This window comes from Motacilla alba, chromosome Z (assembly GCF_015832195.1).
Source record: "Motacilla alba alba isolate MOTALB_02 chromosome Z, Motacilla_alba_V1.0_pri, whole genome shotgun sequence".
NCBI classification, from domain to species: domain Eukaryota; kingdom Metazoa; phylum Chordata; class Aves; order Passeriformes; family Motacillidae; genus Motacilla; species Motacilla alba.
The window spans coordinates 13,329,922-13,357,215 of NC_052046.1; the positions used below are offsets into that span (position 1 = coordinate 13,329,922).

Consider the following 27,294-nt stretch of genomic DNA (forward strand, 5'->3'; position numbering starts at 1 on the left):
TATTCTCAGAACTGTTTCTTCCCCCTCCAGTGAAGATCTGGCCAAAATATCTAGTTGATACACAATTTACAGTCCACCTCTCCCTCTTCTAACACACCTCAACTCCAAAAGGACTTCCTGCTTGAAGCACAACAAGACAATGGAACCACTCTTGCAATATCCTTCCAGAAATGGCAAACTCCCAATACTCAGAGGGCACTCGCAGCAGCTCCCTGTACCTGACTTAACAAAGCACAAGGCAGATTAACAGCACATTAGCTGCTTGGCAGTATTTGCCTGGGCACTGTGCACAGGCAAATAGGCTTACTCTCAGTAAGAGAAAAAAGACAAATTTTCAAGAGTGGCAAAAGTGTTACTTATGGTATGGCTTATCACCCTGCATCCTATTTACCCTTTCAGCTTTCAGATCCAGTCAGTTTTTCATCTTTTGACTTCTGTAATCACAAAATCACTAGGTTGGAAGAGACCCCCAAGATCACCAAGTCCAACCCATGCCCTAATACCTCATGGCAGCGAGTGCCACATCCAGTCTTTTTTTTAAACACATCCGGGGGGGGTGACTCCACCACCACCCTGGGCAGACCATTCCAGTACTTTATCACCCCTTCTGTAAAAAACTTCTTCCAAATATCCAACCTATATTTCCTTTGGCGCAGCTTAGGACTATGTCCTCTCCTTCTGTCAGTTGCTGCCTGGAGAAAGAGACAAACCCTCATCCGAATACAACCACCTTTCAGGAAGTTGCAAAGAGTGATAAGGTCACCTCTGAGTCTCCTTTTCTCGAGGCCAGCTGGATGCAGCACCATTCACCACCACTCTCTGGGCTCAGCCATCCAGCCAGTTCTGAACCCAACAGAGTGCTCCGGTCCAAGCAGTGGGCTGCCAGCTTTTCCAGGAGTTGGAAAAGCTAGCAGCATGCTGTGGGAGACAGTGTGAAAGGCCTTGCTGAAGTCCAGGTACACAACATCCACAGCCTTTCCCACATCCACCAGGCAGGTCACCTGGTCATTAAAGGAGAGCAGGTTGGTCAAACATGACCTACCCCTCCTAAACCCCTGCTGGCTGGGTCTGATACCCTGGCCATCCTGCAAGTGCTGCATGATCACACTCAATATAAACTGTTCTATCACCTTACGGAGTACTGCGGTCAGGATAACTGGTCTATAATTACCAGGATCCTCCTTCCCACCCTTTTTGTGAATGGGCATCACATTGCCAGCTTCCAGTCATCTGGAATCTCACCAGTGAGCCAGGACTGTTGGTAAACAATGGAGAGCAGCTTTGCAAGCTCATCTGCCAGCTCCCTCATCACCCTGGGATGGATCCCATCTGGTCCCATAGATTTACGAACATCTAAGCAGCTCAGCAGTTCTCTGACTGCATCCTCTGGGATAATGGGGGGAACCACTCTGCTCCGTGTCACCATCTACCAACCCAGGAGGACAGCTGTCCTGAGGACAAGCCACCTTCCCACTAAAGACTGGGCAAAGAAGGCATTAAGCACCTCTGCCTTCTCCTCACCTGCAGTTACAAAGTTCCCTCCCACAACCAGTAGAGAAAAAAGGATGGTCTTACCCTTCCTTTTTGCCAAATATATTTGTAAAAGTTTTTTTTATTATCCTTTACAAAAGTTGCCGAATTAAGTTCAAACTGAGCTTTGGCCTCCCTAATTTTTTTTTTCTATATGCCCTAGCAATCCCCTTAAATACTTCCTGAGAGAGAGACCTGACCCTCCTTCCAAAGATACATCCCCTTTTTATTCCTAAGTTCCCATCCAGGCTGGATGTTTGCCTCATCGACTCATCTTTCAGCACACAGGGACAGTCTCTTCCTCTGCCCTCAAGATCTCACCCACCTTTCTTGGATTCCTTTGTTATTAAGGGTTGCCTCCCAAGGAACTCTCTGAATAATTCTCCTAAATAAGTCAAACTCTGCCCTCCGGAAGTCCAGGGTAATAATAGTCTTATTGATGTTCCTCCTGATTTCACCAAATATAGAAATCTCTATAATCTCATTATCACTATGCCCCAAGTGGCAATGCAATCTTTGCTGTTGCTGCTGTTACGAGAACATGCAAAGATAAGGTGGAATATATACTTTGTTTCCCAACTGACAACACCACCAAAGACAAAAACTTATTTCATATCCAGCAGTAAAGGTGGAATTAAAGAAATTATCACTTTTCAAATTATGCAGATACTAGCAAATTACTAGTGTTTAGAGAAGAGATTAAAATATCATGCAGCAGCTTTTTCAGCAGCTTTTCAGCTTTTCAGTCAATGAAAAAAGAGTAAGACAACTTTAGTACCTCCTATTTTCAGCCAAATTTGCACCTTCATCCTTGAGCTCCTTACTTTTCCTTACACAATCTTCTAAGAGAACCTCCTTTCTTCTCTTAGCTGCGAGCACCCAGTTAGCATCATCATCGTCACCCAGATCCTTGTCATCGGCAGCTTCTGCTTCGAACTGCTGAGAAGTAGCTTTTGAGACCTTCTCACCAATCTTTCTCTTCCACCCAAAAGAAGCCATCTGGAGAACTAGGAAGAATGCATTTTAAATAGTTAGGTAATTTTGCTTTTAAGTACACAGCAGGAAAATCACCCCTCGCTCATCTCGAAGCTAAAGCAGTAATACAGAGCGGCACTCCCCCACACAGAATTTATCCGACCGGCTGCACCGGAGCTGTCGCTGAGGCACGCACAGCCCGGACGCCCGCGGCGGTACCTGGCGCTGCCGCCAGCCGCGTCTCCCGACTGGAAGCGCCAGCCCCGGCCCGCGGCAGGAAGCGGAAAGGCGGGGCGGCACGGCAGGAACCGAGCAGGAGCAGGAAGGAGCAAGGGCGGCGGCGGTGCCCGTGGCCCCGGCAGGGACAGCCGGGAGCCGTAGTTCGCCCGGGCGCGGGGCGGCAGGGCCGCAAGGGTGCCGTGAGGCGCCGGCGGCCTCGCCGCTCCTGTGCCTGTGAGGCAGCGGCGGAGAGCGCGGCTGGAGGGGACAGAACAGCCGGGCCTGGGAGTGCCACTGCCCACGGTGCTCGAGTGTCACACGGGGACAGGTGCGGGACGGCGGGAATGTCCCCCGCGCGTCCCGACTGCGCTCTGGGACAGCAGCCATGCACCACGGAGAGGCGGCTCCGGCCGGGAAGTCCCGTAAGGAGAAGTGACCCAGGCTCACAAGCACGGCTTTTTCCTCTACACGGGAAAAAGCCAACACCGCAACTAAAACACCAGAACCAAAACAAAACAAAACAAAACAAAACAAACAAACAAACAAAAAACCCCACCCCCCCAAAAGCATTAAAAAAGCCCAACACAAATCAACAACAAAAACTCAAACCAAACACAAAAAACAACCCCCCCCAAAAAAAAAAATAAAAAACAAAACACACAAACCAAACAAAAACCCTCAATAAAAAGAAAACACAGGTTCTAAAACTGCAGGGTGGCAATGTTTAAAACTGATCCCTACTTACAGAGACCCATACCGAGAGAAAAGCCCCATCCGTAGTGCGAGGGAAAGGCTGAGTGAAGATGAGAGAGGAGGCTCATCGCCACAGGGGCTTAAAATACGTGGCGATTAAAAAACAGAGTTTGTTTCATCTCAAACTCCTTTTCTGCAGCAAGAGTTTACAAAATCGAGGGGGAAAGGGTCAATCGGATCAGGTGAGCCAGCTGGTGCACCAGCCGGTCCACCTGGGAAATGTGCTGTCATTTTTGTCATGTTGCTGCTTTTTCTATAATTGCAATAGCTGTTGTTTCTAAAACGAGAGTAACAGTTCTTGTATACTTACATATAACACTAGAAAAGAGCAAGAACACAGTTGCAAACAAGATGGTTCAGTATTTCATGTTTACTTAGTTTTTAGTTTTGAAAGTTTAAAAAGTTATACAGTTAGAAACAAGCATTTTTGCCATTCAGCTTTGTCAAAAGAAATTAACAGGAAGTAGGCACATCTTTCTTAAAGAACAGGACTTCATATCTAACAATAGTAACCAATTGGTAAAATGAAATTTAGCTCGAAATTTGTATTAAACACTCATATCAAGACAAACATGAAAGGATTTTTTTCTTCATATTGCACCACCAAGATGAATTTTTTTCCATTACCTAGTGATTTATATTGCACATGGACAGCCCAGGTTCATCCATGTTACTGAAAAAATGACAATACAAAGACAAGGTAACTGATTGTACTCCAACAGGAGTAAGCTTGGGAATACAGAGTAACACACTTTACCAGTTTGTGTATCTGCATAAACTGCCTTACAACTCTGGCAGCTCTCTTAGTGAAGTTTCATTTCACAGCCTATTGGCAGCTTCTAGTGCAATCTTAAAGGTCTGCAAGATCAGTAGGAACATGTGAAGAAAGCAATTTCAACAGCAAGTTCTACAAAGCATAGGAAAGTCACAAAACAGGCAACTGGGTTCAACTGGGTTGTTAGTGCCCCTTTCTACCCCTCCCCCTCCCTATAAAAATCTCAATTCAATCAGAAATCCTTTGGCCATCAAAATTGATCTACCATAAAAATGCACTTTTATTTACAACTACATATATTGTACACTTCTGCCAGAAACTTGCTTTAACCTCCTGATACCAAAACTAAGGACAAACCAGGGTTGTCTTAAAGCACAAGAGGGCTGAAAAGGTATATAAAATTAAGAACTATTTTGCATCTTTGCACCTTGCATGTGTTGTCAGCATTACAAGGAGCAAATAGCATTTATAAATAGTTCAATATATGCAAGTGATCCCAAACCAATTCCAGATGAGGAATTGCTACAATTTAAAAACCTGTGCGTTTGTAGTGTTTATACAAGTGCAATACTTAATTCCAAAATAAAGGGTAACAAAAATGAACACATTGATTCATTCAGTACATCAGTACCAATTCGTACAAGAATAAAGACAGGACTTTTTTGTAGGATTTGCAACTGGTCCCTCACAATGGCATCTTAAAGTTTTGGGTTTCAACTTCTGATACTAACTTCCACTTTGGAAAATCTTCCACTCTGAGGTACAGTGATACAGCCACTGTCCCTACAGGGACCATCTGTGACACATGAGGATAAAAAAATGAAGTTGTAAACTTGTACCCACCTATGAGACAGACCTCACAATCACCCAGTTCAAAACACAGTTACAGCCATTCAGGGGCTTCAAAACAGCCTTATGTTTCTTCAGATTCTGTGCATGTGAATTTCTGAGCTGCAGACAACTGGCCAGGATTTAAACTCTTCCTATATCTGTAGCTAGCAGTTTCCCATGGATAAAATCTCAGCCACTGGCAAGAATTTCCATCCATGTGAAGAGTCCAGGTTTCACTGCTCATAGTAATGCCTGGAGTTCCAGCCAATTCCTGGGGGAGCAACCTTTGAAACTACGTAGGTCATGAATATTATTTAGAAGCAAGCATTAAGTCTTGAATGCAAAACTAAGTATTTTATGACTGTTTATGTCTACTAAGTGCAAGATGGAAATGGAACCATGGCTAATTACATCCAATTTAAAGAGACTAAAGGTTTTCATGCAAGTACTACCTGTGATTTTAACATACAAAGTTCAGGTTTTTTCCTGAAATGCTGCAAAAACCATAAATGCAGAAGGACTTTTATTATGGGTAATTGCAATCTACAGTTAACAACTCTAGCGCTCAAGTTGTCATGATCAGTTTTCAATGCTCAACTGAAAAGTTAGTTTAATTCAGTTACATTAAATAGCTAAGTTTCCTATAAAGGTTGTCTGGGAAAACTAGAAACCTGTGTACGTGGTTTTCACTTCATATTAAATACTATATAGTTTATTAAAGCTAACGTGATAACCAGCTGTATCAAGGTATGAACATATCTGTTAAAAACCTGTAAATTTCAGTTTCTGGAATAGCATGAAACAGCCCTCAGGCTCTGCTCTTAACTACAGGGACATGTTTTTAAGGAAAAGGATTCCTGGTCTGCAGTAGCAGTGGGGAGCTGCTGTGCTGCTATCACACTAAGATAATATGCTCAGACAAGGAGGAGCTTCCTGACAAGTTCTCCACAAAGCAACATCTTGGTTTAGTCCATGGGATGCCACATCTTCTCAGCATTAAGTCTCCTGCCACTGTTATGGACTCAGTCATTTTACTCACTGTCCACAGAATTTTCACCCTCAATTCATTACAGAGCACCTACACATTTCCAACTGGCCAGATTTGCATGCCTTTAATAACACTTTTTGTTAAAAGTAATATACTGTAACACATCATAGCATTCTTTATTATTTTTTGTCAGATAAGGGGGAAGAAACATAGCAGTTTTAACACATTAACATCTGTTAGGAGATGCTGATAGTTCTGAGTCACAACTGTAGAGGGTGACCAACAAGTCATACTGAGATCACAGAACTAGTACATGTATGTTAACTTACAGTGCATCAGATATATGTATAACTAGATAAAAGAACAAGGAGGTCCATCTAGCTTAAATGTTATAGGCAGCCTATTTTGCACTCAAGGTAAAATGTTAAACACTACCCAAAGGGCATGTTATTTCCTGTACCTGTGTTATGCTATTGGACAGCAGGCAAACAGAATTCAGACCAGCTTCAAAATAATACATGTTAACTGCCCATAATAATTTTAATCCCCATGAAAATTGCATTCTGTGGCTAGCTTTTTCAGCGCCTTAGTTAATTTCACTTGATTATAATTGGAAGCATCTAAATATGATTTAGACATGCTTATTGCTCTAAAAAGAAATAAGCCCATCTTCAAAATTACTGTGCAAGTATTTTAATAAGATTTGCACACATCTCAAAAAACTCAATTGTATGACTCCCTGGTCTTGGAGTTACATCAGCTGCAGAAGAGTCAAGCGAAGAGTTCACTGATGAGGTAAGGGATGTATCCGCAGATTTTCCTTGAGCATCAGCATCTGAATCTTTTTGACAAGATTTATAGTTGCTCACAGAACCTGATCTCTGCGGAGTTGCAGTCCCAGACTTCGCTTCAGCAATTTCATCTGCGAACAAGGGAAGAGAAGAGGAAAACTTGGTAAAAAAAAAATTCATTTCTAGGAAGAGCAAATATCTTCCCCTTCTCACACTTTAAAATCTTGTCTTTTAAAATCTTGATTAATCAATGAACAGCTTTTGCAAACAGCATTTGATACAAAATAAAAGCTTGTATACACAGCAGCACAACAGCAAATGTTCTTATGCTAATTCTCTCTGTGCTCTGAACTCTACTTCAAACTATTTACATCTAGTTCAGACTAATACTAATTGTATTTTTCATTAACTGATTTCAGCAGCAAACTGTTCAATTTAGGTTACTCAATATAAAAACAGGTCAGCATCATAAGATTAAGTTCAATAGCAGTCTGTAGATGTTTTTCTACAATCTACTTTATTTTTATTCTAGTTTTGTTCTCTTTTGGGTATTTATATATTATTATTTGTATTTTATGATAATTTGTTACAACACTATATACTTGTTAGCATCTGCATTCATTTATTCTTCTCTTTTGAAAGTTTTTTACCATAGAATGTATATTTAGGCTGCAGCAACTGATCTTTACCTTCAGTATGAAGAGAAATTAGTTTCATCTTAATAGTAGTGTTCTGCTGAAGCATCTCTATTCTTATTTTAAATACTGAACATTAACTTGGCCCTAAGCTGGCTCCTGAAAAATTATTTCAGGAGAAATTGGTGAAAAGGCAATATCTCTTGTTTACACAAAGCTATTTATATTTACAAATTGTTAAGAGGAACAAAGAACCGTTAACCATGGCAGAGGGAAGGAATATCATATCAGTTTAACTGTTGGAAGAGATACAACCCAAGGGCACAGATTTGTTGTATTTCCTCAAAAGTGGAAACCAGGATTTTACCAGGCTGCCCTCCCACAGCTGCACGGCTCTGAGCAGTCAAAAAGAAAAAAAAAGTTCCTTTTTTCCATGCAATGTTTTCCTAGGTATGTCATCTACACCAGTGGCTGTAGGTAATTTTCCTTTAGTCTACTATGCCCATAAAAAAGTGGCAGTCTCTATTAGCTCCTATGCTCACTTCATCTATCCAGGATTTTTATACTGTGTTACTGTCACTCCATAAAATATATTTTTGTACAGGTTAAACTATATGCTTTCAAGATTTTAGTTTCTTCAAGCATAAAATTCCTACCTCAAATTTTAGCTACTAGTAGAACTGGTGGGTTAACTTTGCCTTGCAGCTGATATCTCAGAGCAAAGGGGAAGAAAATTGAAGGGCAAAAGTGAGAAAACTTACAGGTAGAAATAAACAGTTTTAAGTAAGGCGTGAAGGAATGAAGTGATGCAAAGGCAACCACTCACTATCTCCAAAGCAGACTGATGCCCAACCAGTCTCAAGGTTACCTTCCCCAAAAGCCCTTTCTTTGCTAGGCATAACATAATATGGCATTGTCCCTTTGTTTGGCTCAGCTCTGCAGAGCAGTAGCTCCCCTCCCAACACAGCACTGTGGAAAAAGAAATGCTGGATACTATGCCAGTGCTGCTGAGCAACACTCAGCAGCAGTGTGTTATCAATACTGTTTTAGTCACAGATCCAAAACGGCACCATGTAGGCTGCTAGGAAGAAAATTAACTCCATCTCAGTCAGACCCAGTACAGCGAGGTACAGTCCAAGTCAAATTTAAATGCCTAGATGTCACATTTATCTTCACAAGAAAACACTGTTAACATGCTTACTTCAGATCTAAATTAATGTTTAAATTTGAGGTGAGGCTCCGAAGGCAGCTTAAGTTGGTCCCAATCTAACCTCCAACAATCCTGTCCCCTTTTGCACTACTGGTATTAGTTCTGATGCATACAAAAAATACCTCAGGAGCTGATATAGCAAAAAAGCAAATGGGATGCAGCAGCTAAGCACATATCACAGGGACACTAGTCCAGGAACAAATAAGGAAACACTAATACAGGTTAGATTGGTTTAAAATAAAAAAAGGGCAACACTTACTTCACTTCAAAATAAGTAAATAAAGACATGTTTGCAAGTAGAATGATTTCCCCTACAACTCAATTAACTTAAGCAACTCTTCACATACCATCAATACTACGGAAGTCCAGTAAGTATGTTCTGCTGTCCACCTGATACAGCTGGAGACTCATTTTGGAATATGCACTTGTTACTGGATTCTTCCTCCGCACACGCAGGTAATATGGATTTACAACCTAGTGTGAAAGAGATTTGAGTCAGTTAGCCAGAACTGCTTGAAAATCACTGCATATTGTTTTTGTCCTTTCAACTCACTAGTATTTATCAGATGATTTCAGACTTCATTACCTGTTGGATTTGAGGGTTAGTGGGGTTTTTTTAGCCAAGAGAAATATATTCCTGCAGGCCCAAGAGAAAATTTTAGCTTTTTTTTTTCCTGTCAGCATGTACATTCTCCCCCCAAAACCCTTCTGGCACAGCAAACACAGACAGCACAGGCACATGAGATTAATGCCAGAATATGAAAACAGTTTCAGATGTCTTGGCTATGTAACTACACAGCTCAAACCAAAATGCATTGTTGTTTGCTGTAAAGGTCCTCTATCTTGTTACCTTCCATTCATAATCCAGTTGTTTAATTGCTCTACAAACTTCAGCCATGATATCATTTGGCCGACTCTGACTCCGTATTCCCAAGTGCCATTTAGCCCGTCTTACACCTTGGTGTTTTGACTTCTGTGGATTCAGCTCATCAAGGGTGTGGCGAGGACGTGGTGCTTCAGCTACTAAAAATGGCACTCGTTCAGGGTGAGGGCGAGACAGGTGGTGATCATCCAGAAAAGAATCTGGTGGACTTGTGGCCAGGTAGAAATCTTTGGCCTCGTTCATTATTCTTCTGTTATCTATAATGAGGTGATAAGCAACAGCTAGAGGGTCCTGATGATTTCGGCTGTACAGACAACTTAGCACTTCCTCTTCTGTGCATTCAAACTTCTCACACACTTCTTTTAGGGCTTCATCATCAATCATGGTAGAGCTATATGATGGATCTTCAGGAAACAAGTATTTTGGAAGATCCTGCTTAAACCATTCATGTTCCCTAGATTTAAAAATTAAAAAAAAAATCTGAGTATATGTAAGTAAAGAAAACATTTTTAACAGGAAATTCCTTTAAAATATAAAATGAATTTTAGTCTGTGCTGGAAGAAAGAATAATGGTTGCCAGTCCAAGACACCTTGTAGCACAGACAATAAAACAGTACAGAAAGTAATCAATGCCTGCACAAGATTCTACTAGACATTTCACAGGAAACTGAAAAAAAATGTTTTTGTTATCTCACAAATTGCTTAGGGATAGGAATCAGGTGGTTACTTTCTCATTTATAATTTCAGTACCTTCCTTCTCCTGTTCTTGGGACTCTTTTGCTGCAGAAAGGGCTGATCCTTCTGATTCCCTCTCCTGTTCCCTCCTAGAAGCTTCTTCATCCCTGACCAAATGAGATTACTTTTTCTTTAGTTGTTTATTTTTAATTAAAGGAGCAAGTGATATGGTTGAAAGCTGGGTTTTTGTCTTAGCCAGTGTCTGTTGATATGTTTTCAGACCCAGAAATCCCATCTTCTCCTTGAGGGTGCTGATTAGTACTGAGCAGTGTTCAATAGGAGCAGGCAATGTCCCAGCACAGTGTTAATAAGCCAGGCCTTCCAAAAGCATCTTTCTTTCAAACATTCTATCACTTCATGACAAAATGCCATTTCTAACATGTCCTACCTGCACATTTTCTCCCACACACCTTACCACCCATAATCACACTGCTGTGAGGCCTGGGAGATGTTCCAAAACAGCTTGCTAATCTTCCAAAAAGTCTAAACTATGCTCCTAAGAAATACCAGTAGAAATATTTTGACTGCCCAAGGATGTTCAAGATACTGAAGTTAAGGCAATGAAGGAGAAAGCATTACAGAAGAATGTAGCAAAGGTGCCATTCTGTATTTGCTCCACAAAAAAAAAATCTTGGACAAAGATATATAATTGTTAATTATCTCCCTGAGATGGTATTTAGAGGACAGACACAGCTTCAGTACAAAATCCAGATACCAGATTAAGCTCAAAACCAATGGTCTAATAAAAATTTACAAAAAAAAAACAAACACCAAAAAACCTCCATGAAAGAAGTTACTAAGCACTACATAGCACAGCAAATTGCAAAAAAACCACCCCAAATCTTCCACATGTACAGCAAAAAATGCAACATGGAAGAGACCAGGTAAATCAATATTGAGAACAGAAAAATCAATATTCTGACAACCATTATACAGATAGAATTGATAATTATTTTATCAAATATGCTCTGTTCAAATCTGTTTTTATCTCACCTTCAAGCCCCACACTGGGTATCAAACACAACTGCTATGGTTTAACCCCATCCAGCAACTAAGCACCACATTTACTTGGACCAAGCCATTTGCTTGGTCCTCTCCAGTGAGATGAGGGGCAGAATCAGAAAAGTAGAAGTGCAAAAAATTTGAGGGTTGAGATAAAAACAGTTTAATAATTAGAATGTTGGTTAAAAAATTCTAAGCAAAAAAAATATGCTTACAGGTGAGAGGTGACAAGGAAATCCAAACAGAGGTGACAAGGAAACCCAAGAAAGACAAGTAATGCAGATAAAAACAACTGCTCATCACAAAATGTCTGATGACCAGCCCCATCAGCCTTCCACTTATTTTTGCTGCAGAATATTACTCCATATGGTATGGAATATGCCTATGCTCAGTTGGGATCAGCTACTCCAGCAGTTGTCTCCTCACAATTCCTTGGGCACCCCCCAGCCTGCTCTGTTAGGACAGTGTAAGAAGCTCTGTGCAAGCCCTGCTTAGCAGTAACTACAATATCCGCCTGATACCAAGACAATTTTCAGTACAAATTCAAAACAGAGTTACTGTGAAAAAATTCAACTCTATTCCAGCCCAAATCAGCATAGTGCACTAAGCTCTACTCAGTGTGATCCTGAGAACACTGTGCCTCAGCACAAATGTGCTGAGCAAAATATAGTTTAATCAGAAAGACAGTTGATTTGGAAGCAGAAGAATATTTTCCCATATCACAACAGCCACAGGCTCAGCCATAACTGGGATGACTGAACCCAGAAGAATATTGTTACTCTTCATGGCACCAGGCCTTTCCCCTTGCATGCACATACATACAACCCGTAGAAGAATTAAGGTATTTAAATAAACTCATTTTGTCCTTTAAACTGTGAGGTGACATGTCATATGGATAATAGGACAGTGCCATTTCGGATTCAAATTCCATCCATGTTCTGTAACCAACATTTTTCAACATCTGTTTCATACCACTTCTTTTCCACACACTATTTATTTAACACAACTGAGGTTGCTCATTTCCTAACTTCCAGCCCTAAAAGGAGCAGCATTTTCACTATGGTAGTATAGCAACATTCTTTCCTTAGAGCTTCTTATGAAGAAAACTAAGCAGCTGCATAAAGTACATTTCTCTCAGCTACCTGTTTTTTAGTTTGATCCAGCGCACATTTGTCAACACAATCAACTTCTCCAGAATTATCTCTTGGAATCTGGAGCCCATGATGCCTCTCTCTACCTACAAACTTTAACTTATCAGTACTTGGTGAAGTAATTACCATTCATACACAAATTCATGCCAGTGCTTTGAAGCTATAAATGTGGATTGAAGGCATTCCACATGCCTTACATGTGGAATAGTGATAGTCTTAACAAATAGCTTTTCAGAGCCTGAAGAAATATGAATAAAAGCAGTAGTTATCAGATTAAAGAGACATTTACAGTAGAGAGCACTGGTTCCTAACAGCACAGACAATTTTCTTCTCCCAGAGATGTCTATATAGTGTAATTTTTGCAAACCATTATGCAAGTAATCAGCTTTGCTATGGCAGTCTTAAACCTAAAGTGTCTCAGAATTTCCATATATAATATATATATGGAAATTATATATAATTATATATATATATTTCCACATATAATATAAATAATTTGTTTTACTATGCTCTCCAATAGATACTTCATTGTCTACTGCAGATCAGCACTATCAGAGCTAAAACCAAGCCATCACAAGCGCAATTTTTCATCTCAGTCTAGAAAACATGGACAAGCTGTATGAATAACTCTTTTGTTCTGCATATTTACGCTATTGTAATTCCAGTATCTTGTGATCAGACATCAGCAAGTGTTTTACCTAATGTCTCTGATTGTTGCTCTTTTCATTGGATCCACTTGTAGCATGTGCTTCAAAAGACTAATGACAGATGGATTCAGGTACTGAGGGGTATAAAAGATACCATCACATATCTTCTTAAAAAGGGTTGGCACATGATCATCATCAAATGGAAGCGTTCCGCATAACAAAGCATAGAGAATAACCCCACTGCTCCAAATATCAACTTCTGGACCTGCATATAACCTGTGAAAAAAATAATTATTAGTGATTAGTGTTTAATACATTTCAATATGTTTTCTGTCATTTTTCCATTGTCTCACAGTAATTAAAAGCACATGAACCAGGGCACAAGTACAGTTTTTCCTCTCTAATGTGTAACAATAATCCATAGTGCAATTTCTCACAATGGCAAACTGAAAGAAACATGCCTCTACTACTAAGAAAGCCCATGTTATATATTGTTATCAATGTTTTAGAGGAATCTGTGCAAAGTCAGTTATGCCCCAAATTGTGGCTGAAATAAGACAAGTCCATATAGCAGACCGTGTCATGTATTCTGTGCCCCTGCCAGAGTAAAAGAGACATCTGCTGTCCAGTCAACAACAGGCAATATTAGGGTAGGTAGCTGAAAGCAGATTTGACAATCATGGTTTATAAAAAGGGAAGTTACCTCCAAAATGAGTATCTACTTTGCAGCGCGTATTTCACTGATACTCAACTTCACAGCAGACTCTGCCTGTAACTCTGCACCTCAGCTTCGAAGATCTGAGCTATACATGAGATTTTCAAAGCAATTCAGGCAGAGTATACACAACGCATTTGGGGCACTAGATATCACCTCTACCTTACAGGAACTACTCACAGCTAGTTCACAGAAGCTTAAACATTTTTAAAATTATCAATACCACTAACAGCCCTCAGTTCCTCAGCATAATGCATGTCAACTGAACTACTTTTGTACCCTTTAAAATCAAGCAGCAACATGACTGAAGTACATGCATACATGTATCCAATATAAAAGAAACTACCTTCCAGAAATTACTTCTGGTGCAGCATAGTTAGGGGAACCACAGCTTGTTCTTAAAAATTCTCCATCTGACATCATATTTGATAGACCTGAAAGTGTATAAGAGTAACTACTAAAAATTCAGGGAGCAAAATTAATTCACACTGCATATACCACTTAGAACAAACCACTAGTGATTCAAATTAGAAAATTAACAAATTTATTCCAGTTAAGAAATAGTATTGTTTGGAGTTACGGAATTTTTATATGAGCATGCCACATAATCCTCCATATATTTTACCAGAAATCTGAGTAACATCAATCCGTTACTGCCCACAGCCTAGAGATATTTGAGAACATATTCATTCCTAGACTAGAACAGTTAAATTTGGATGACACAGGCATGACAGAGAACAAAGTTGCTCAAAGGGAATGAAGCAGTATAGCAAGAGAGGATTTTGGTCATTAACAAGAAATACTAAAATTCCCATTTGCTTCTAAAATGCCAAAGTGGGAAATGCTACCACAGAATTCCCTAAAATCCTGTTAGAGGTTACACAGAAGAAAGGAACTGAGGAAGAAACATGAATTTACTACAATTTACACCCCTACATTATGCACCTGTTTCCTGCACCACTGCAGTTTAGTAGTTTGCTTTTCAGAGACTCTGTAAGCAATGGAAGTGTGCTTTAGAACCAGGCCACCTGCATTCACCAGCACTCAGTATAGCCTAACAGATGCAGAAAATTTCTTCTAGTTTCCTCAGTGAGGCTTCATGATCAAGACTACTATAAGCCAAAGAACTCAATCTCCAAGAAAGAATTATGCCCTTTTATGGGTCAGCAGGGAATGTGGAGGGGAAAGAGTATAGCTTGGCTAGCTTTCATATTCTAACAAACAAAAGCTTTTATTAAGCTCTTGTTCAATACACCACTCATGAATAAATGAGTGCTACAGTTTTGCTGATGCTAAGTTACAGGAAGATGTTTTTGTAAGTTATTATACTGCATTTCTTTACCATGTGAGCCATTTACCCAAATAATTTTCTTCACATGAGAAACCAATGTGATTCCCAGGGCCCACACAGTTGAACACCATACTTTTAAAACATACTTTGCATACTCAGCACTACCTAACACCTTTCACTGGAGACTTAGATAAGCAGGTATTATCAACTATGTCTACAAGAGATCTGTCTTGACACAGCAGTATGGATACCTTACTATGCTTATATGTGATGAGGTTTCCTGACTCAGATGGTTCCAAAACCTAGCTTCAAGACTTCTCTGCAGCTGTGACATGAACAGCTGGCATAAACTAATCAGGAAGACTAGTGTATTTTTCTATAATACTGTAGCTTCTTAAATATGATGAATCGCCCCTGCACTGTTCTTCCAGGAGAGCTAAGCATCTACATTTTACAGATGGTGAAACAGAAAAGGAGTGAGTTTTGAAGAAGAAAGGTCAGAAACTAAGTTTACTTAGCATTTCAGAGAAAATATTGTTAAGTGAAACCAAACTAATCAGTTCACAATTTCAGCCAGTCACAGACAATACCTCAAGAGAAAGCAAGAAAGCTTGAGAGGAAAACAAGCTCAATAAATGTGCAAGAACATTATTTTGCTTTACATCTATTTTCTTTATGTTCCTCTGTTGTATCCCACCACCAGGATATAAAAGTATACATACTTTGTTTAATATTTCCTATTGTTATTAACAGGATCTAACACCAGAAATGCAATCAGATAGAAAAAATAAAGCAATACTTACCAAAGTCAGCTATCTTAGCATTCATGTGTGCATCAAGAAGCACATTTTCAGGCTTCAGATCTCTATGTACTACCATGTGCCTGTGACAGTAATCCACACCAGAAAGGATTTGCTGAAATAGACGTCTACTTTCCTTCTCATCAAGCTACAACAGACAAAGATTTTAAATAATTAAGAGATAGTGGAAGTTAACTTGTTTTTCATTTTTACTAGCCAGAGGAGACTTTCCCATGACCTAAACTTACCAATTATACTTATCATTTGATACTTAATACAGCTTTATAGATACTCCTATAGATTATCTGAACTAGTAGCAAGCAGCTTCATATCATACATCATTTTGTTTGTAGCACAGCTCTAAAGTGACTCAAACAAAAGATACCCACTTACTCAGAAAGTCACTGAAAGTTCTTAATCACACTTTTGAAATTGGGTTTGGCAGATATTACCTACTCACTAACTAGAAACATTAGCACTCAAACATTTAGCTTTGTATAACTGGAATTATCAGTTTGATGTTTAAGCACAGTGCAAGATTTAAGCTGGCCAAAGCTGCTGAAATGCAGCACAGAAATTATAAATTTCAGATGCTATTTATGCTCTCAGCAGCTAGTCCCAAACAGCAGACTTAGGTGGGCCTTTCCTACAAAGACCCATAATCCCTATCAGTTTGTCCCAGCAACTGAAGTATCCTATATATCTAGTCTGTAAAAAGGGAGTTCAGATCTTTCACACAAGCTGTTCTAATAGTAGAAGACAGTAATAAGGGGACAATGGTAGCTTTCTAATAATGGGATATACTAAAGAAACAGTTTTCAGCTACTCCCAATTGGGTACATATTCACCTAGTTTATTCCCAGCCATTGTAAATTAACAGATTAGTAAAAAGGAAGTCACACAAGACAAAGTCATACATTTGGAATGTATATAACATATATATATATAACACATATAACCATTTATACTTTCAAAAAAAAAAAAAAAAACAAAAACCACAGTCATAAAATATATTTTAATTGATAGCAGCAAAACACACCCACAGTTAACAAGATGTAAACAGTACCCCTTGCTTCCAGCCTATGATAAAGTGGTTAGCTTAATTAAGGCCACTTAGTGAGGCAAGCAGCCATTCTGTGACCATGCAAGTCATGTGTTCGTGCCCACTACCTCATTATCAGGCCCTGGAGGTCCTGTGAAGCAAATAAACCAGTTTTCTTCTTCCCCTCCCTACCAGCCTCAAGATTCCTGGGTGCTAGGCTGATTATCTGCTGCCTTACCAGCTTTTAGCTCTCAGGCACAGAGCCATGACTGTCATGGCATGTGGAACAGCAGCCAGAGTTTGATGTCTTTAACGTCAGTTATGAGTCCTAAGGGGAATGAAACCCAGGACTTCTCAGTGGCCACAGACACCTCCAGCATCCTCTGCTTCCTCTGAGGACACAGTGACTTGTATTCATCCCTAGGACTTTCAAGGCTAGACTGTGACGTTATATGAATACAGCAAAATATGTTTTAAGATTTGACCATATCTACAGAGGATCTAGGTGAATAGATATCCCAAGTTAAGTTGTATAAAAATTCTGTACTACACTACTTATAAATTATAGTATATTCATTCTGCTCATAGAAATCCTGTGCCACTCTAATCATAAATCCTGTGCTATACCAATCATAATATTCTTTTGAGAAAAGAAAACTTTTTATTGCATCATTCTGACAAAGATACCCAAAAAGATACCCAGAAGTCTGTCCCCTCAGTGTAGAGTGACACAGGAACGTTGAAAATGCAATAACAGAATGCAAGTCACTGATTTGCAGAGCTGGACTACTTCTTACCCTTCCATTTTTACAGATATAATCAAACAGTTCTCCTCCTGAAACATATTCCATCACCATGAAAATGTCAGTGGGTGTGCTGATGACCTGGTACCTGATAAGAGAAGGCAACTATTAGTCTACACACTCAGTAAAACATAGTTACATTTAGTTAAAACTGAAGTCATACAAATAATCAGATAAAAATATACTTTAAAATAGTTATCAATCAATCTACAGCTACTGGAATGACAATGTTTTTCAGGAGCTTTTTACTCTCCTTTCACTGTGTGATGCCACCATTTCAAAGACTAGCAGAAAATTTGTAATCCCTCTTCCGGAGGAACAAGTGATTTCTTTAAGACAGTTTAAGACTATAAGACTGTATAAGACAGTGCTGCCTCATCAATAGCTTGATGCAGTGAAAAGGGACTTCAAAAGGACTTTGCTAGTGTTGCAAAAATACACACTTTTCAACATTAACATGCAAAAAAATTCACTTGCCATAAATGAGAAAGTGTACTTCGAGACTAGGAAAAAATTCCTCTTAAGAATGATGGATATTAATATTTAAGAGTATTGATTTCTGGTTGTTATATTTTTATCATTCTACTTCAATTATATTTAAAAACATTGCGTTGAAGCTTTGAAATAACAAGTTTAAGGACAAAATCAAAATTTAAGAGATTTTGATTTTTTCTAATATCCTTACCTAAAACTTATTTCCTTTGTCCTCTTTACAGCATTCCACACGCAAAAGAAAAAATTTTCCCTGTGATTCCCTGAGAAAGAAACTGTCATCTCAAATCTGCTAAACTGTCTTCAGTTTAGCAACACCACAAGCACACATTCCTCTTTCACCCTGGTATGTCACTTGGTGATTCTGTTCTGGCTATAGGTATGCCCTTTGGACCCATTCACAGATTAACTGAAAGCACTGGCAATTTTGCTGACAAATCAGCTCAACAGCCTTCAGAAAACTAGCTCACTGAAGAAGTGGGTGAGTTGACCTTACACAAGGTAATTTAGCTTCAGTGTAACAGCTGTTGCTGAATTAAAGGAAGTGCAGAAACATGGCATCTGCCGGTGGCAACGGGGTCTTTAGAAAAAATTCTACCAATAAAACAACCACCCACATCATGACTAAGACAGTGGAAGTCACCCACAATCTAAAAGTGCAGATTATTTTAACAGGAAATTAGTCAAAGAAAATCAATGTTATTTATAATTTGTTACCACAGACAAGACATGGGGGGGTCTACTCTGGGACATAGTTTTACTCTGAAATCCACAGATGAACTATTGATCAACTAAGAGATGTAATCAGGCACATTTTAAATACCACTTTTAGACAAAGGGTAGCCACTACACGGAAGATTTCTGAAATAGCAAACATATTTATCAAACTTTACATTCTTAATTCAGAAAAATCTTGCACCACCTACACTGAAAAAACATATATCAATGACCAGCACATCACTAAAAACACTTTGAAAAGATACAATAAACTTGTTATAGAAATGACCTTTACACTCTTGTTCTTAGTAACTCATTTTCCAAGCAGAAAAAAAAAGATCAAACATAAACAGAAAAAGAAAACTGAAGTAGCCACTAAACTCAGAGATGACTGCTACCAGAAATATGACATTACCTTTCATACATCTGTCCAAAGAATGTCTAAGCAAAGATCTAATGGAAACTCTCCAGCCTGCAGTAAAGACCTTTTACAGCTTTGTAAAAACACATTACAGAGTGCACAGCTGCACACTTTGAAGCTGGTTACTTTTCTGACAAGGTAAGTATACTTATATACTTAAGTAATACTACTGTTTGTAGTATAATACTACTGTTTGTAGTATTGCCCTTTAAATGTTTTTCAGATCAGTGAGAGCAAAAAGACATTACTGTCTAAGTAAGCTTGATTATACTACACAAAACTTACAGCTTTATTATATGAGGATGCCTGAAGAGTTTGAGGTTCTGAATCTCCCTGCGGATTTTGCCTACAACATCAAGGCTGCGAATCTTCTGTCGATTCAGGATCTTCACAGCAACTTTATGCCCAGTTAGCTCATGTTTTCCAACTGCAAGAAACAAGGAAGTATTTAGTCAAGGTTTTAAATTGTTCAGTTACGACATTATTTCTCCTTTTTGAATGTAGCAAAGTTAAGACACTAGCATTCCACATACCTCCCATTATCTTTGGGGAGGTTGAAAACCAGATGACATGGAATTTCTTCAGCCCTACTCCAATTTCTCCCACAATTCTATAATTAGTAGACTTATACATGTAAGAAATTCCCTAAACCTAACCAGCAGAAGTCTTGCAGCATACCATTTTTTGCAATATTGGTTAAAAAAAAAAAAAGCATATACCCAAACCCTGCCATCCTTGCTAACTAGAGAGAGCATTTCCACTCACTGTGTAAGTCACTGCAAGCTTTCAGCTTGCTTGGCAATGCATGTTTTTGTGTACTTCTACTTCATCTGCAAGGATCACTCCTATCACTCCCTCAAGAAGCCTGCTTCAGCAATTGCTCTGAATTACCAGTGTAAGTACCTGATGAGTTTACTTATAAAAATGTATCTGTCCTTGGAGCAGTCTGACAGCCTCACATTCTGTGCAGTTAACACCAGAGCTTTATTCTATTTAAATAAGTGGCAAATGTGACAAGAAATGCACAAAAAATAGAACAGAAACAAGGAAAAACAATGCAAACATGCAACCTAATGCATTCCTAGAAGTGGAAAAGAAATTAAGGACGGTTTCACTGTTCTTTAAACAGAGGAACTAAAAAGTATAAACTATTTCACAGTAAGTTACCTCTGTTAAAGTCCTTAACTTTGCAAGTGCTATTAGGAGTAGTCACAGCAAAGTCCATCAGAATATTTTTCTTAAACCCAAAACATGATCACAGATGGAACACCAAGAAGCTAAGTATCTCTTTTACTAGAAGGCTTCCCTGTCTGCATGGCTGCCACATGCAGTGATTATAATAATACCATTCATTTGCCACCCTGACTTCTACCTTCCAAAGAAAAACCAGATTCTCCAGACACACGTATGGCTCATCCTTGTCCACATAAATAGACACTGGTAACAGGACGGTGCTGAACACAATACTCACTCATTTGGGTGCCTACCCTCACCTGAAAATTTAAATAAGCCCTGAGCTTCAAGTTTTTAATTTAAATGGGAAGCTGTGATTAAACAGTGGTGACCCACAAAAATATTTGTGTTTAACAGATAATCTGAATAAACAAACACCCATCAATCTGTAAATCTCATTCCAGCACAAAATACCTTCCTGTTGCATTCTGCCTCTATAGCAAGCTAAAAACCAATGTAAGTGAGAAGTTTTTAGCAGAGAGGCAGAAGATAATGATAAGCATCTTCATGTTTTTTTCCTGTAAGAAGACAGCCACCTATAAAATTAAGCAGTCTGAATTCCTGCAGGGAACTAAACAGTGGATTACCCAAGACCCAGAACCATGACAATGCTGCACTGAGATATGTTTAACACATGAAAAAACAGAAGAGCTCTGACTAGGATGAAAAGACATTCCCTAATTCAGAAGGCCATTATCTAATAACGGCCACAATACACAAAGTGCTGGGCAGGCATATTTGCACTACTGAGGAATGCAAGACAAAGCTGGAATCCATAGCAAGTTCTAGAGAGACCACAAAGCAGTGGCAGGTGAGTGCCTAGAAATGTATGAGAATTATTTGCCTTGAACCAGACCTACAATCAAAGCAATCACATTCCCTTTATTTTCTTCAAATGTGATTGCAGTTTAAAGGAACCAAACAAATTATATCACCTATGTTCAAACCCTCAGGAGTAAAGAATCATCATAAAAAGTGATAAAAATTAGAAAAGCAACTATTCTAATTGTAAAGTCTTTACCCATCCATAATGGAAACTGATGTACACCAGGATTGTTTGAAAAAAAAACAAAAACAAACAAACCAAACAAACAACCCCACCCCAAAAAAAAAAGAAAACCACAACTTTAATCAGTAAGTTAAAATGTAGCATTTGTTTTTGTTAGTAAGAAACAACTTCTTAGAAACCAAGCAAAAATCTTTTGGTCAAGCACATGAATCTGCAGCTTCTTTTGCTGTACAAAGTACATTTAAGAAGATGTTTAATACAGTAAGTAGCATACATATTTGACCAAGTCTACAGCTTAGGATATAAATACACAGTTCTGACACGCACTGGGTTATAAAATCTCATTTTTAAACGGCTTTGTTTTATTTCTATTTCTCAGTCTACCTTAGACTGGAATTCCATTAGCACTCAGAAAAACATTAGAAAGTAATTAATTAGCTACAATCTATGTTCGATAGGAAAGGCACATAAGAAAAGAGCTTTTCAAAACAATTTTCTTTCAAAGTAATTAAACAGTAACATTTGCAGTTGACTGAAACCAATTCTAGCTGTCACAGCCTTCAAAGCTGTCACAGCCTTCAAGGCTGTGAGCCTCAAGCCTTAATTTTATTCACTGACTGGGAGAAAACAAGATTTTCTGCTTCTTCAACTCCTCCAGCTCTGAATAAAATATTGTAATGAAAACATACTGTGGTTCGGTGCTGGTGCAGAAAGATCCCAAAAAGCCTATTCTCTTGCTTAAGACATTCAAATTCAATCTCTATTTTGGCTTACTTCAACTCAATTTGAAATTACAACAAATCTAGCCTTTTAAGATACATGTAGCCTTTCCTGGATACAGTTCAAGGTATCTGTTACCAGTAAAACAGCAGATACCAACTGGTTACAGACTGCTGACACTTTTGAATTCAACATTAGGACATCATTAGGCATTAGGACAGTGAAAGCGTCACACCAGATAATATCATGTAGAAACATAAGCAGCCAGTGTTACTTTCCTGAAATCTACTTTCCATTACTACTCAATGGAAGTTGTACCTATAAAAGGGAACACACCCTAATCCTCAACTAGCTATCAGTCCTTCAAAATAATCTCTGAAAAAAGGAAAAAAAAAAAAGAAAAATTAAATTAACAGACCTAGTATATTCCTATATTTCTTTTTTCTCCAATAATACTAATTGCCTTTAAACTTCACTTTGGCCTTGCATAGCATCAAGATTTTCATGACAGTGACAGAGTCTCAAAGCAGCAGTGACTTACTAACTGTAGAAGTGCAGGAGGAAGAGTCTCTATCTTGTTCAACACTTCTTAAATTGGAAAAAAACTTATTTTGAGGCCATGCAGACCAAATACAATATACTTATGAAATACAGGTATCAGCCATTAAGTTTTTAGAGGAAAAAAAAATAATCTGAAGGCTACGTTGTATTTAATGAAACAATTTGCAGCAGGCCAAAAAGCCAATCCAAAGCTCAGAGGGAAGCAGTCTTTAAGAGTATGAGCTAAACAAATATTTTCACTAACATGGGAAAAAATCCTAAACAACAACAGTTTGTGCTGTGCAAGGCCATCTTGCTTCACAACATTAGATACCATACTGACCTGCACTGTTCATTTCCAGATGTCTTACTGCTGCCTTGACCCACACCACTTGGTTTGCAGTCTATACAGAAAAGTGTTGATACTCTAGATACAGAGAGCTGGAACAATTATTGTATATTTAGAGCCTTAAGTAACATCCTTTATAGTCTCAGTATGGACCGCTGGAAACCCAAGTACTCTTCCTTTTATCGAAGATAACTTTAAAAAAAAGTATCTGGAAATAAGTTTGCATCTAGTTTCAGCAGAAAACATCAGCAGTGCTTAAAAAAATTGATGGAAATAGGGATAGATGTTTTACACTGAATCCTAGTGAAGTCTGAACATAAATGTGTCTCATACAATTGGTTAAATTCAGTATTCTTCCACCTCAGCTTTTCACTTTAGTGGCATTTTAGCTTTGCCTAGATGATGGCTAGGAACAGCCATTTCTGTGACTGCCCATCTGAGGCACCATCAGGTAACCAAGTCACTCAGAATTCATTCAGAGTGGCACAGCCAGGTGAAAATGATAAACTGGACAGAACCACATCAATGACAGCTACCAGCAGTGTGAATTCATCTGAATGCGACAGCAGGAGACCTTTCACAATTACCAAATAAAGCACTGATTTATCCAGTCCAATTTTTTCAGGCTGCCACCAGTGTTAGAGTAAAACATTCACTTAGCCATATGCCTGACCCCCTACATTACATGAGCTCAAGGTATATCCTAACTGAATTTTAAGAGGTGAACACATGTTTTTCACCTTATGCCAATTGATGAAACCATATCACCAGAGAAGGAAATTATGAAAACAGGAAAACAATTGCAGATCTGGTATTAAATGAAGAAAATGTGTGGTCAAGAGGAAAATCAGTGCACCATAGATAAAACGTTCTTTATTAAACACAGCTGAAGCAAGACAAAAGTAACACAGTACATCATATGGGGACAAGAAAAGCAGTACCACAACAGTGCTCTCCTACATCTAGGATCATACTAGAACATTGATGGTGTGTCAATCCTAGTCTTCTGCAGTGTGCTGGGTAAAAAACCACAGAACAAACACAGCTTTGACCCCTCCTCTCAAGCAGGGAATCCTTCCTTGAGTAAAGAGAATGCTTGTCTGCTGCATTACTTTTTTTTTGTCTCTACTCAAGGAAGTACTAAGGTCCCACAGAAAAAAATGGCACCTCAGCTGCCAGATGGGGCAGGGGGGGTTGTCTCTGCTCCCAAATGGCTGGGGCTGCCCCTTTTATAAGCTTCTCTTGAAAAAGTGACTTGAAGGGCTGTTCTTTCCAAATAATTTTACTGCTTCCCTAGAGCAAAATATCATCCTATTTACTATACATTATTAATTTTTTTCAGAACATGTCAATAGCTAAAAGAGCTTGTGCAGAGCATAGACAATGGATTATCTATACTGGAGAAAAAAAAGCTGAGTTTTTTATGCACCTATTAAGTTAACAAAAAAAAGGTCTAAAAAAAAACCTCTTTAAAAAAAGCCCCCCCAAAAAAACCCCACAACAAACCAAAAACAAAACAAAAAAACAAACAAACAAACAAAAACAACTCTTATGAAGAATACAGCCTAAGCCTGGCTCTACTCATTTGAGAAAGGATGTTTTTTATTTGCTTGCCCCAATATTTGAAGTTCTCACAAACAACGCGGCAAGAACAGTGTAAACTAATGCACAGTCCTGGCATCTGCGGTGCATGGTACTATGGGGAAGTTTAAATTCTACCTTATTTCTACTAGCCCTCAAACAAGCCATAGGGTATCCATAGACCTACATTGGAAAATTTTTTAAATCTGAGCTGGAAAAAAAAAAAAAAAACAACTTTGCTAACCACTGGTCAAGCAGATTAAACATTAATTTTTTCCGTATCACACACAGCTGTGCGTAGCACATCAGCTATGTTACCAACTAATCCAACAATCCTAGACCCATCTTTTTACGCTTATTTCTCTATAGAGAGAGAAATTTTGCCTTCCTTACAAGGGCATCCAGAGTTCGCACTTGAGATTCAAAATGCAACATACATAGCTCGAGGACTCCCTACTTTAGTTACGTGCCCGGTGTTGTTCTAAACAGAGGCAGCATTCAGCTCGCAGCGGTTATTTCCGCAAGCACAGATGAGGAAGCTGTTTGTGCCCCAGCCGCTGCTTCCCGCAGCGGGACCTCAAGTCCCACCCCGGCAGCTCAGCCCGGGCAAGCTCCGCTCCCGGCGCCGGGGCCCCGCTGACGGGCCGCCGATCGCCCCGCGGCCCCGCTTACCCTTGACTTTCCCGAAGGTGCCGACGCCCAGCGTGTCCCCCAGGATGTAGTGCCCGATCTTCACCCGCCCGTGCTCGTGCTTCTGTTTATCCGCCACCGCCGCCATCTTGAGGCAAGGGCCGAGCCTGCGCATAGCGCCCGCCCGCGCCGGGCCGGAGCGCCGGCGGGGAGGAGCAACCACAGAGCGCCCGCCCGCACCCGAACCCGGAAGCGAACGGCGCACTGACGCCCTCCCGCCCTGCCCCAGGACGAACCATTGCGGCTCTCGGGGGAGGCCGGGCCGGCCCACGGGCGCCCGGGGGAGAGCGGGCCCTGCTGGGCTGCGCGGCGCGGGGTTGGCGGCGCGTGCGGGCTGCTTGTGAGGAGTGGCGCCCTTGCAGCGAGGCCGTCCGCATGAAAGCGGACCTCCGAAATCTGTATCTCCAATTACCTTGTAAATTAAGTCCGTTTCTTCTCCTCAGTTCCTCTTCCCACATCTAGACCCTATTACAGGAATACGAAGAAAAGTAGGAGTCTCTTAACTCCAACTACCTTGACCACACACCCTGCTCTCTGGCTTGCCTTGCCAACCACTCACGCCGCTCATTCACATTGCATTTAAGCCACTAACTTGCCTTCCATTCCACGCATTGGGTATTTTCCAAAGACCAGGCCTCTTTTTTTGTTGACTATAACTGGATTAATTTTTTTTAATTCACATTCCAACTCCACATTGAAAGAAACACATTAACCTGGAGAAGAAGTGACCATTGGACAGGTATTTCAAAACGGAGAGATCATCAATTGAAGAGGAAGGTTATGGGCAACTCCCATGCCTTACTTCCTTTCCCTAGTACTCCAGACTAAGTGAATGATTAAATCTAAAATAGTTTCTCTTGCCTACCCTACACGCAGCCCCTGAATGTGTTTGCAAAGAGATAAATACATCACACAGCAAGAAAGTTTGGACAATTTTATTTGAGTAACGGTCCTAAATCCAATTCAGAGAGCCTTCAATATTACTTATGTTATAGACATTAATTTTACAGTTGGAAACCAGAAATTCTGGTCTATGCAAAAATTGTATATTTAAGAAATTCCTCTATGGTAATGGCATTAAAAATTTCATAGGGAAGTAACCTTGAAGGGTGTTCCCACTCAAGGAAGAAATCTTCATACCCTCACTCTGGAAAGGGAAGAGATGTGTCAGAAAGGTGTCCATGAAAAAGTGGGACTGAGCTCTTATAGTATATAAGCCACATATATAAAATGATTGTCAGCCAGATGTTTCTAGGACACCTGTGTCAGCTCATCAGTTTTAGCTTAGCAGCTTTACTTCAGTTATCCCATTGTCATTTGGGGGTTCCTTTCTCAGGAACTTGACCACATCCTCATCAGTGCCAGTTTCTGGCAGGAAATAATTGTTTTTCACATCCTCAGGATGTTCAGCTTTGAATAGTTGAGTCAGGCTGGTCTTGGCATTCTTCAACACCAAAAGCAGCATGACACCTCTCCTTCATCCACCTCTGATAACTTTTGCTAACAAGACAAAGTTTGAGTGGTTTTACCCAACTTAGAGCATCCTGCTATACCACAATAGTAACATTACACTACACTACAATAGACTTGTACAAGCTTTGAAGCGTAATTATAAAAATTATTTGGCCTGATGTTAGGTCTTTGGCTCTAAAAATCTTGTTCATCACAAGTAGTAAAGACGAACACAAATCAGAATATACAAACTACCATAGTTCATGATCTGAGATTTTGGGGAAAAAATATTTATTGTCAGGCTATCAAATTTC

General features: G+C 39.5%; 2 protein-coding genes across 2 annotated transcripts in view; both read right to left on the bottom strand.

Moving 5' to 3' along the window:
* The window catches only part of TTC33 (tetratricopeptide repeat domain 33), a 43,758-nt gene extending 40,517 nt beyond the window's left edge, over positions 1-3,241 (bottom strand). The window contains exons 1-2 of the mRNA XM_038123581.1: positions 2,725-3,241; positions 2,309-2,537 (exon numbers count right to left, since the gene is read on the bottom strand). Coding sequence (XP_037979509.1) covers positions 2,309-2,529 — 221 coding nt within the window. The 5' untranslated portion in view covers positions 2,530-2,537; positions 2,725-3,241. The remainder of the gene's footprint in view (positions 1-2,308; positions 2,538-2,724) is intronic.
* A 587-nt stretch (positions 3,242-3,828) lies between these two features.
* On the bottom strand, positions 3,829-25,643 carry PRKAA1 (protein kinase AMP-activated catalytic subunit alpha 1). Its single transcript, XM_038123580.1, has 9 exons — positions 25,511-25,643; positions 19,692-19,833; positions 17,771-17,864; positions 15,935-16,079; positions 14,187-14,274; positions 13,177-13,401; positions 9,558-10,044; positions 9,055-9,181; positions 3,829-6,993 (listed from the first exon to the last, which is right to left on the bottom strand). Exons 1-9 carry the CDS (start codon positions 25,641-25,643, stop codon positions 6,749-6,751), a joined length of 1,686 nt encoding a protein of 561 aa, XP_037979508.1. The 3' UTR covers positions 3,829-6,748.
* Positions 25,644-27,294: the final 1,651 nt, after the last annotated feature.

Coding starts and splice junctions, on each gene's coding strand:
- PRKAA1 (XM_038123580.1), bottom strand. CDS start 25,643: ATGCGCAGGCTCGGCCCTTGCCTCAAGATGGCGGCGGTGGCGGATAAA. Junction 16,080..17,770: donor ATATCTGTAAAAATGGAAGG/GTAAGAAGTAGT, acceptor TGTCTGTTGTAG/CTTGATGAGAAGGAAAGTAG. Junction 10,045..13,176: donor GCAACAATCAGAGACATTAG/GTAAAACACTTG, acceptor TTTTAAATCTAG/GGAACATGAATGGTTTAAGC.